The 12,586-nt window shown below is 35.9% G+C and overlaps 1 protein-coding gene across 1 annotated transcript; it reads left to right on the forward strand.

Annotated features, from left to right (window-relative positions):
• The first annotated feature begins 8,109 nt into the window (after positions 1-8,109).
• LOC106451456 (probable E3 ubiquitin-protein ligase HIP1) lies at positions 8,110-11,626 on the forward strand. The gene is made up of 7 exons (XM_013893389.3): positions 8,110-8,340; positions 8,555-8,655; positions 9,449-10,082; positions 10,167-10,519; positions 10,615-10,719; positions 11,025-11,195; positions 11,279-11,626. The coding sequence occupies exons 3-7, from the start codon at positions 9,470-9,472 to the stop codon at positions 11,423-11,425; spliced, it is 1,389 nt and encodes a 462-aa protein (XP_013748843.1). The 5' UTR covers positions 8,110-8,340; positions 8,555-8,655; positions 9,449-9,469; the 3' UTR covers positions 11,426-11,626.
• The last annotated feature ends 960 nt before the right edge of the window (positions 11,627-12,586 follow it).

Genomic DNA, 12,586 nt, shown 5'->3' on the forward strand with positions numbered 1-12,586 from the left:
CTGTTTGCGATCGGGCTTTGTGTGGATCTGAAAGATATCCTGCATCTGCAAAACCAACCATTTGACCTTTTGAACTTTTAGGATAAAATAAGCCTAAATCAATGGTCCCTTGGAGGTAACGAAAAACATGTTTGATCCCATTCCAATGTCTTCGGGTTGGAGATGAGCTGAATCTTGCCAAAAGATTCACAGCAAATGATATATCAGGCCGTGTACAATTTGCAAGGTACATCAGCGCTCCAATTGCACTTAGATATGGTACTTCCGGACCAAGTATCTCTTCTTTCTCCTCAGGTGGTCGAAATGGATCACTTTCAATATTAAGTGACCTAACGACCATCGGGGTGCTAAGAGGAGTTGATTTATCCATGTTAAATCGTTTCAACACTCTTTTAGTGTATGTGGATTGATGCACAAATATACCATTTTGTGAATGTTCTATTTGTAGGCCAAGACAGTACTGTGTCTGTCCTAGATCTTTCATCTCAAATTCTCCTTTGAGATAGTCTGATGCCTTTTGTATTTCCTTTTGAGTTCCGATAATGTTAAGATCATCAACATATACCGCGATTATTACAAATCCGGATATTGTTTTCTTGATGAAAACACATGGACATATAGGATCATTCACATATCCTTCTTTTGTTAAATGTTCACTGAGACGATTGTACCACATACGTCCAGATTGTTTTAACCCATATAATGATCTTTGCAATTTTATTGCACATAACTCTTTAGGTTTGGAACTTAATGCTTCTGGCATTTTAAATCCATCAGGGATTTTCATGTAGATATCAGTATCTAATGATCCGTATAGATAAGCTGTAACAACATCCATGAGACGCATCTCTAGATTTTTATCAGCTGCTAGACTCATCAGGAATCTAAATGTAATGGCATCCATAACTGGAGAATACGTTTCTTCATAATCGATTCCAGGTCTTTGAGAAAAACCTTGAGCCACTAGACGAGCTTTGTATCTCGTAATCTCATTTTTCTCATTTCGCTTTCGAACGAAAACCCATTTGTACCCAACTGGTCTCACATCTGCAGGTGTGAGCACAATAGATCCAAATACTTTTCGTTTATTAAGCGAATCAAGTTCAGCTTGTATTGCATTTTTCCATTGTTCCCAATCATGTCTCTTTTGACATTCATAGACAGATTTTGGTTCTGGATCATCGATTTCTTCATTTATTTCACTTGACACAATATATGAGAAAGCATCATCAAGGTCATTTTGTTCATTTCTATTCCATATCCTTTTATTATGGATGTAATTAATAGAAATCTCATGATTATCTTTCGATTCATGATGCTCTGATTCATGATGCTCTGATTCATCAGAATCCTTATCATTTATTTCCTCCAAAATATTTTCTGCTATTTTGGGTGCATCATATATTTCAGCTTTCTTCTGTTTCCTAGGATTCTTATCCTTAGAACCAACAGGTCTACCACGCTTCAGGCGTGTTTTTGGCTCTCGTGTGTCATCCTCCTTTTCTTGTTCATTTGGCATTTTGATACGAGCAGGAGCATTTGCAGCTGGTATATGAGATTTAGTTACCGTCTTGGTATCTACAAATGCATCAGGTAGCTGGTTAGCTATACTCTGTAAATGCATAATTCGTCGAACTTCTAGTTCTGACTCTTTAGTGGGAGGATCAAGATATAACAATGATGGTACACTCCATTTTATATCACTTCCAACATTTTTGTTTTCTCCCCCTAGAACTGGGAATACATTTTCGTCAAAATGACAATCAGCAAAACGTGCTGTAAAGACGTCACCAGTCTGTGGTTCTAGGTATCTTATAATCGATGGAGAGTCACAACCAACATATATTCCCAACCTTCTTTGTGGTCCCATCTTTGTTCGTTGTGGTGGTGCTACAGGCACATATACTGCACAACCAAAGATTCTTAAATGGGAAATATTTGGTTCTCGACCAAACGCTAATTGTAGTGGGGAATACTTGTGGTATGCACTCGGTCTGATTCGAATGAGTGCTTCTGCATGCAAAATAGCATGTCCCCATACAGAGGTTGGAAGTTTTGATTTCATGATCAATGGTCTTGCAATCAGTTGCAGACGCTTAATTAACGATTCAGCCAAACCATTTTGCGTATGAACATGAGCCACAGAATGTTCAACTTCAATTCCCGTTACCATACAATAATCATTGAATGCTTGGGATGTGAATTCACCAGCGTTGTCTAATCTAACCTTTTTAATATTATAATCAGGGAACTGTGTCCGCAGTTTGATTATCTGAGTTAGAAATCTCGCAAATGCCATGTTTCGAGATGATAATAGACAAACGTGTGACCATCTACTGGATGCGTCAATTAATACCATAAAATAGTGGAATGGTCCACATGGTGGATGTATCGGTCCACATATATCACCTTGAATTCTTTCAAGGAACTTTGGTGATTCTTTATCGATTTTGGTTGGCGATGGTCTTACGATCAATTTTCCTAGAGAACATGCAACACATGTCATTTTATTCCCTTGAGAAATCTCCTGGATTTTCAGTGAATGACCATGTGAACTTTCTATGATTTTACGCATCATTGTAGTGCCTGGATGGCCAAGGCGATTATGCCATAATGTGAACTCTTCTGGGTTCTGTTTTACTAAAAGATTTGATTCGATCTCATCGATATAAGTATGATGTAACCCCGAAGGAAGTTCTGGAAACTTTTCCAATATGTGTTTTCTGCCACATTTCTCAGAAGTTACATACATGTATTTCTTTCCATCCTCAGTTGCAGACTGAGTATCATATCCGTGAAGATATATATCTTTAAAACTCAATAAATTCCTTTTAGAACTTGGAGAATATAGAGCATTATTTATGGAAAATTTTGTTCCATTCGGTAAAGTAAAATTTGCTTTACCAGTTCCTTCAATCACGTCTGCAGGACCTGATATTGTATTGACGACAATTCTTGTCGGTTTTATATCAGAGAAATATCTCTTTTGTCTCAGAATAGTGTGCGTTGTTCCACTATCTGGTATGCATATTTCACGAATCCGTTTCTTGGATTTTGCTTCATTACCATTCTGATCCATTTCTGAAATTGTCATAAATATTAATAAAAGAAAAACATAAAATTCATTCATATAAGGAAACACATAATTATACAATAAGATGACGTTGAAAACATCATTATTTTTTTAAAACATGAAATATAATAATTATACATGGTAATACTGAAAACTATTCAATACTCTTATCATAGGCATTTCGATTCTCTTCAGGAGTAATCTAGTCCAGCTCATTAGCGAAGTCGGAGGATTCAAGGTATGAGGTCCCTTCAACATTTTCCGTGAGGTTCACCTCTTTAGCCTTTCCTTTTATGGACTCTTGATATAACTTGCACAAATGTGGGGGAGTACGACAGGTACGGGACCAATGTCCTTTACATCCACATCTGTAACATACAGTCTCACTTTTCTTTGTGGTATCCTCTTCGGTTTCTTTTCCTTTAGGAGGTTGTTCAGATCTAACCCATTTGTTAGATCTAATACTTTTAGGATAGTAAGGCTTTCCACGTTTGTTGTTGAAACGCCGACCACGACCTCGGTTGGTCTGGTTTCTCCTTCCCGAATATTCTACCGCCGTAGCATTCACTTCGGGAAATGCCTTGGCTCCCGTAGGTCGGGAATTATGGTTTTTGATTAGTAACTCATCGTTCTTTTCAGCCAACATGAGTGTTACCATCAATTCAGAAAATTTGGTGTACCCACATTTTCTGTAAATTCGGGATAAGACGTTGTGTTCTTTGTGGAAAGTATTGTATGTCTTGTCAAGCATTTCTGCTTCGGTGACAGGGTTACCACAATATTTTAATTGTGCAACTATCCTTAAGATAGTGGAATTGTAATCTCTAACCCTTTGGAAATCCTGAAACCTGAGGGTTTTCCACTCTTCAAGAGCGTGAGGGAGATTGATTTCCTTTTGATTATCGAATCTGTCTTTCAAGGCTTGCCATAGTACGGCTGGGTCCTCAACGTCTCCATAGTCGTGAGTTAGATTCTCATCTAAGTGCTTCTTCAGGAAGATTATCGCTTCGGCTATATGCTCGGGTGGCGATTTGTTACCGACTTTTATCGCTTCGGTTATCTTTTTTATTACAAGATAGGGTTTCACATTTGTGACCCATCTGACATAGTTTTCGCCGGTTACTTTCAGAGCCGGGAACTGGAGTTTCTCGATGTTTGCCATTTGTATTTCTAAAACACAAAATAATAATTTTATTAGAACTTCATAATTTAAAAACCGTTTACATTAATCATACATGCAATTACAAAGAGAAGCGATGTAAAGAAAAGTAAACCGATATTCATCCTAAATTCTCTTGGAGTAAATTCTCCAACGGATAAACCATAAATAGAAACACAAATAAAAATGGCACATAAAAACAAAAGTGCGCGAATCATCTTTCTTGAAATAAAAAAATCGGAGGAGAGCGATTTGAAATTTTGAGAGAAGATGAAATGTTTTGGATGATGAAATGGAGTGAAAATGAGTTGTATTTATAGATGAAAATTACTGTTCATGACCGTTGGAGAAAGGGGAAATTTTTGAAAAAAATTCTTTGTGACCGTTGGGGTTAAATCGAGTGCACTAAAAATCAGTCTGAAAATATCGTATTAAACAGTTAATCAAATCTATAAAATTTCATAAAAGTAAAAATTATAGCAATGAAATATTTATGTTATGACAACAAATCATGCGACGGCTCAGCCGATCAATGCAGAGTAGTAAATAAATTATACGGCGGCTCGGCCGACCAATTAATAATAAACACAATATAAGGCGGCTCGGCCGACCAATAAATAACAAACACAATATAAGGCGGCTCGGCCGACCAATAAATAAATTAAATTAATAGTAAATAATATAGGCGGTATTCCGGCCATTATAACATGATATAAATAATAGTAGAGGCGGTATACCGACCATTATAACAGGGTATAAATGATACAAATAAATTTTACCGAATCGCAGAGTGATCGTGCTGATAACGTGTTATAAAAAAACTAGAATTTTATTGTATCGAGGAAATTTAAATAAGGGCAAAATTTTATACCCGTATGAGAAGATAACACTGATAATAAGAGAGGATGTGTTATTAGAAGGAGAAGGAATGGTGTGTTTATAAACGATCGAAACGATCGTTTATATAGAAGAGAAATTAACTGTGCAAATAGTGCAACGGGCCCCACATCCTTTATAATTTTCAACATATGCGGCTCATAACACATTTTAAATTCCATCGGCTCACAGAGCAGTTTTTGCATATAGGCCCACAATACTCTTTTGTCAAGCCCACAGTGGATCTTTCCGCATTTTAACTTTTTGATGCTAGTCAAGTTTCCGCGCTCATCATTTGTCTTTTTTTTTTTTTGGTCATCTTTATTATAATGGCAAAAGCCTAAAGAAGATTTTACCAGATTGAAGCCATCAAGGCCCGACCATACTAAAACAAAACCAAACGGCCCGAAACGGCCCAACCAGGAAAGACGTCCAAAGGAAGAAAATGACGAGCTGACATCGTGTAAAATGAAAAGCGCATGTCATGCGCTGAAGGGACACGTGCCAAGCGAAGGCGCCACCATTCTTCACCGACCTGCATGTCATCGTCGGAATTCAAATCGGCATTCCACCGGACACACCGGAAACAGGAACCCGTTCAATGGAAACCGTCGAAGACAATGATTGGAAGTGATAAGACTTTGATAACAACTCCTTAATCTTCAACACCGGACCTTCAATCACCGGAAACCTCAATCGACACCGCCGAGAGTAAATCCAGTAGCAGAACCACCGACGTACCAAAGACTAAGCCAAACGGTCTCTGCTTAGAGAAAACGCTTCAACTGCATGCGATTAAGCTTAAGAATCTGATTCACAATCAGATCTGAGAACGAAGCTCTGTCGAATCAGGATAAGCTCAAGCGGAGAGAGCAGACAAACCGGAAACTTCCGGATACAAAGTTGCCGTCAGCACCGAAAGATAAGGTGCGACGCAGAGACTAAAGCCGGCCGCCAAACACCTGAAGAAAAAAGCGTTGACGCCAGAACCAAAAGCCGGCCGACCACCGAAGAAGGTGCGACGCCGGAAGAGAGACCCAAAAGGGTGAAGTTACGCCGGATAACACCGGCCTGAGGTTTCGTCTCATCACTTCCCTCTGTGAAAGATGGATAAGAGAGAACAGAGGAGAAGGAGAGAAAAACCTTTTTTGCTCATCATTTGTCTATCTTCTATGAATCGAATATTTTTAGGATTATGGAAGAAATAATATGTTTTTATATAGGATTATAGTCAAGTTTCCGCGCTCATCATAATTACGCGTTGTTGTACGTATTTGGTGAAGCTGTTATTTTGTTTGTTATAGATTTGGACTTGGTCAAGCTGTTATGTTAATTATTGTTATTAAACAAATATTTCACTAATTTGTAAGAAGCAGTTTTTCTAGCATTTGTAGTATTAATTTATGTGTATAATTAAGTTTTAAGTATTTACGTACGTTTCTTTTTAAAGGCGGTTTCACTTTTATTTCTTAACATCTTGCAATATTATTTTGTGTAAAAAGTTCGAACTAAGTTTATAACACCCGACCGTCCACGGCTAATGTACCGCCCATGCCCGCTCTCTCGGCCCGTGGGCCCCATCCTGTCCGACGGTCGGTCCGTTAATTTTATAAGGTCCGAAAGTCTTGTTTACTTACCCTGCAATCACCACATGACATTTCCCCGTGCTTTGGCCTCACTCACTCGCACGCTATCGCAAATCACTTTCCGATAGGTTACCCATCCTTTCACTACTCCAGTCCAAGCACGCTTAACTTTGAAGTTCTAAACGGATGTATAACAGAAAATGTAAGTCAATTTTGGTGACATAGATAGCCAAATCAATCATCTTAAGTCTTTCCATATATCACAACTCGGAATGTTACGAAGTTTTTTATATGTTTTGAACGGGTTCTACCGATTGTTCCATCAAATTTTAAGCATGTATAGCCATTAGCCAATTCCATAACTGTACTCTATATAAAAACATATTATTATTTCTTCTAACAAAAGTTGAATAGAAGTGATGATGTGTCGACGGCGTCAGCACATATACTACATGTCATTGAATCATTGTCCTTACTAATGCAAAATCCAATTCTTATAGTATATTGTGTTTTTTTTACTAAATATTGTGTTGTTTTTTCTAATAACTATTCCCAGAAAAGTTTTGTTTCTGTATTACAAAACACAATTTGAATGGTGTTTGCATGAAAGATAATATCACCACTTACAGTAATAGCAACGCATTTGAGTTTTATAAGTTTCTTGGACAAGATGTGGTTGTATATTAGTTTAGATTATTCACAAATCAGCTAGTGTAAGCCATAAATTGTAAATTAATGTTTGGGGCATAATTAGCTGGTTCAACAAAGAAAAGCACATGGAGACACTTCCCAAAAGCTTTGTGTTTAGAGAAGCCAAACAATTAAATAACTTGGCTCAAAATCTATCCAACGCAGAAAGATAAACTATTATTAACACGTCACCAGAAACGCAATTTATTTATTTTGATGGGAGTAAGTAATCATATAATTAAGGATCATTTTATGGAAACAAAATCATGAATAATTAATTAAACTTGACTAATAAATGAATTTTAATTCATGCTTGGCATGCTTCAGCAAATAAGCTCTAGTGAAGACTTAAAAAAAACTGATTGTAAGATAACAAATTTCTACTAATTAAAAGGTCAATAATAAATAACTATTAAGATGATATTACCAAAAACGATTATCATTTATGCAAGACTAGCATCGGCTACTTAATTACATATACGGCGACGTTTAGGTCTATAATTAATTAGGGCACTTTCTATTTTTTTAATCTATTCTATTAAAATAGCAGTGTGACCATTGATAAAAGTACGGTCCAACTATTATTTCTTTTTTTTTTATCATTATTTAGAATATTAGTTATTATACTTTATACCATTAGACCTATATTTAAATTACCAATTGAAAGGATAAAAAGATAATCTAGCTAAGTGTTTAAAAACAATAAGCTGCAAAAATGAGAAACCAATAAAAAATGAAGGAAAAAAAGAGAAACCAATGAAAAAATAGAAGAGAAAAATGGGAAATGATAAAATGCGAAATAAAAACCTTTCAATCGACACAGTGCGGAGAAGAAGTTTAGAATCAAAGGAGAAACCGACGTCCCTCTCTCTCTCTCTCTCTCTCTCTCTCTCTCTCTCGCCTCCTCTTTGGATCTCTCTCTCTCTGTCTCTCTCTCCCTGATTTAACATAATCAGGTAATTATCATCTTTAATCATCATGATAATCGGCTTCTGAAGCTTTTTGTTTTTTGTAATTCAAATCATTATTTATTTTGGTGTGTTTTCTTTTTTAATTTTATGTTTTGTTGCTCGATAAATTGCATTGTTCTGGGTTTTGTGATTTTAATCTGTTTTGATGATCATCTAAGAAGATTGTTGATTATCTAACCCTTTATTACATGTTTTGCAGGGAGTTTTCGGTTTCGGATTATTACAAGTCTTTTTGTCTTGTCTTAGCTCTGTTGCAGCCCCCTTTGAAATCTCCGAAGCTTTATCCTTTTATCTTTCAAGGTCTGTTTTTTTTTCCCTCTCTCTAATATTGCATTAAAATGATTGTTCTGATTTTTTTGTTAGGCATGGAGGTGGTGGGTTGTTTCATCTTTTCTTTTTTTTTTCTTATTATTTTGTGAAAGCTTCAATTTTTTTTTTCTTTTTTGGCATTTGAAGAATTTATTCGTAACTTGGTTTTTATTTATGCAGCTAAAAGTGTTGTTTTATTTTCATGAGCATGATCTTGGCTTTATTACCCTGAGTTTGAGAATGCACAATGCAATCTTCCCAGAACATGTGCTTTGTATGTTTTAGTTCCCCTATCAGAAAAAGTTGACATATACAGCTTACAAAGATGTTATATAGCTTTAGTTTCTAAGTGTCAGCTGGTGTAATAATGTTGCATTTATTGTTAAATGAAAGCTTTGATATTTTTATTTATTTTTTGGCATTTGAAGAACTTGTTCTTAGTTTCTGAACTTGGTTTTATTTCTGCAGCTAAAAAAGTTTTACTTTAATTTTCATGAAAATGATCTTGGCTTTAACCCTGAGTTTTGAGAATGCACAATGCAATCTTCCCTGAACATGTGCTTTGTATGTTTTAATTCCCATATCAGAAGTTGACATATACAGCTTAGGAAGATGTTATATAGCTTAGTTTTAAGTATCAGCTTCAGAGAAGGTGTGGTGTAATTATATTGCATTTATTGATGTCAAAAAAAACCTCGATTTCTTACTCAGTTTATACTTTGTTGTGTCATCATTATTATGTTTGCTGATGTTTCCTTTTTATATAACTCAAAAAACCTATCAGAGGGCTTATGCAGCAAGCGAAATGGGACAAAGAAATAGATCAGTCGATTTAGAAATGGAGCAGCAGCAGCACCACCAATCTCAAGCCTCTCTCCAGCCAGGACCTTGCCTCCTTGTAGGCAGCTTTCCACAACCTGCCATGGTTGCAAACGTTCCTAATTCTCTTCAAGACAACTCGACAATGTTCTATGGTCTTCCTCAGTACCATCATCATCATCATCAGCCTCCTCCCACCAACTACTATGCTCCCTATGTGGCATTTCAGGCTCCCCCAAGTCAGTTACCATCTTCTAGCAGTCACGGAGTAAGTTCTGATCATTTTATGGATCACACACCAGGGGCATATAAAAGAAAGAACGCTGAAGGTCCTCAGTACTTAAGTACTTTAGCAGCACCATTCAATAATGCACCTGAGACAGTAGCTCCATTTGGAGGCGCAAGGAGCAGGCCAGGAGCTGTTACAATGAACCCTGTTCTTCCTCCTCCTCCTCCTCCTCATGCTCCAAACGGCTTCATTCAAGGGAACTATGCTGGTCATCATCCTTACCCACCTCCTGGCTCAATATGGTATGATCAACACCTTGGCAGACCCGATGGTTCACCTTCGTTTTGGCCCCATACACCTTACATGCAAGGTACCTACCAACCAACCCATGGTCTCTTTTTAAAGTTTTTGAACTTTGTAATCTTATACATCTATCTTTGAATGTTGTTTTTAGGTAGTAACATTGTCGCTGGTTCCTTAGAGTCTAGTAGAAGAAACCCTGCACCATTCATGTTTCCTTCTCCATTAAACCCAAGGGACCATTACTATAGTCATCAACATCACCCGGCACCTCCTCCTGTACAAGGAGTGAGAGGTCAGAGCGCCACATTATACCCTCCCATGGCTTCTTCACCCTCGTACAGAGTCCCTTTTAGGAACTTTGCTCCTCAGAACACAATCAATAACGGTCCAGAGATGGGTCCAGTTCAACCAACAGGGTTTCGGATATACCAGCATCCTCCACCTTTAGCAGCTCTTAGACAACACCGTGGAGGAGTTCCTCGGCTTAGAGTGATGCCTGATGATGTATAAACTTCTTGCCTCATTTGTTCTTTCCCCATCTTCTTGACTCTCGTTGTTGCTCAAGATTTTGTGTCTTGTGGTTCTCTCAATGTGTGTAGGAAGCTGCTATATTGGAGTTTGGAGACTTCCTTGGCGGTTCTGGAAATAACCACATTGATCATCATCGAGATATGCGTTTAGACATAGAGGAAATGTCTTATGAGGTGAGTCAATCGTTAGGAATGTTCAAGAATAGGCAGCAATTAGGCGCTTTATAGGGGACTATCGATTAGGCAGGTGACTAAACCGATTTTTTAAAAGATTAGGTGCAGCCTAGGCCGATTTATAGAACAATGATCATTAGTCTTTAGTTTTTACTGATTTACTGCCAGAGTTATGTATTTAGCCACATGTCTTTTTATATTCCCCCGCTGAGAAGTGGCTTTAGCATGACTTTGAGAAGCCACAGTGAAGTTTTCTGCGATCACAGTATTGTTGAAATTGATTTGATAACCCGTTGGTCTGACAGGAGCTTCTTGCCTTGAGTGAGCGGATTGGGACTGTGAACACTGGTTTGCCAGAGGAAGATGTTAAGAACCATCTAAAAACAAGAACATGTTCTGTCATCAACCTTGCAGAAGAGTCATCCTCGTCTCCACAAACAAAAGATAGAGAAACTGAGCCTTGCACCATATGTCAGGTAACAAAATATAGCCAAAATCAAAGAAGCTTTTAAAGGTGCTTTGCGTTTTAAGAGTTCTCTTGATTTGTTTTTATTTACAGGAAAGCTTCAAGAACGAAGAAAAGATTGCTACTTTGGATTGTGGGCACGAGTATCATGCGGAATGCTTGGAGAAATGGCTGATTGTGAAGAACGTTTGCCCAATCTGTAAATCAGAAGCATTGGTCATGGAGAAGAGAAAAGTATAATAGGAAGAAGAAGAATGACTTCTTTTAATCTAATGGGTTTATTATTATATATATATTTATATAAAAAAGGAAACTTACATGAAGAGAAGAAAACTGAGTTTGGTTTTATTTTTCAGCTCCATAAGGATTCTGTAAATTTGTACATTCTTTTGTTTGTGCACATATAACAAATATGTGAATGGTCAAAAACTTTCTTTTTTATTTGGTTTCTTGGCTAAGTAATACTGAGAAAATGTACATGCTAATTTGTTTTTCTAGGTTGTTTCATTCTTTTATGTTTTCTTGTTCCAAATGTATAGGGTGTTATTATGTGTTAACCTAAGACTATTTTCAATATTTTTTCTATAAAATAGAATTTTTTTATAAAACATGTGAAATCTAGTCTAATTTATGTATCTAAAGTAGTATTTTTTTTTAAAATTTAAATCTTTTTCGCCAAATCATATATTATGAAGCTCAAATTGGCATTACAAAAGTGTTAGCCTAGTCAACCCTAATTCTTCACACTTTGAGTAAATAAAACCTAACTTAATCTAATGAAGAGATAAGATTGAGTGCTACAGATGAAAGTTATTTATTCACTCGAATCTATACTATTAAAACAATTGCCTTACTACGATTATGCCTTTGATTTTTAACTTATTTAAAATGATATGTCATTGCATTTAATTCTAATATAAATATCATTTATTTAAAATAGACAACTGAATATTTTCTATATTCATGGTAAATAACCTTTCCATTTTTTTATAAATGATAAGAATTCTAATTTCTATGCAATCTATACATACTAGAATTCTGACATTGATTTTCAACTTATTTACAATGGTATGCCATTATATTTAATTCTAATATAAATATTATTTATTTAAAATAGACAACTGAATATTTCCTATATTTATGGTAAATAATCTTTTCATTATTTTGTAAATGATAAGAATTCTAATTTCTATGCAATCTATACTTTTTATTTAATTTAAACATTTAATACTCTAAACGTTGGTGGTTATATTAGAATAAGTTTTATCTGATATATTTTAATATTAAATGTAATTCTTTTCTAAATTGATGTTACATAAATTTCCTAATAAAATATATTTTTCTTCAAATAAGAATTTTTTTGATTTTAGTGTATATACATTAATTAAAATTTTGAAATTT

This window comes from Brassica napus, chromosome C6, assembly GCF_020379485.1.
Source record: "Brassica napus cultivar Da-Ae chromosome C6, Da-Ae, whole genome shotgun sequence".
In the NCBI taxonomy this organism is placed as follows: Eukaryota; Viridiplantae; Streptophyta; class Magnoliopsida; order Brassicales; family Brassicaceae; genus Brassica; species Brassica napus.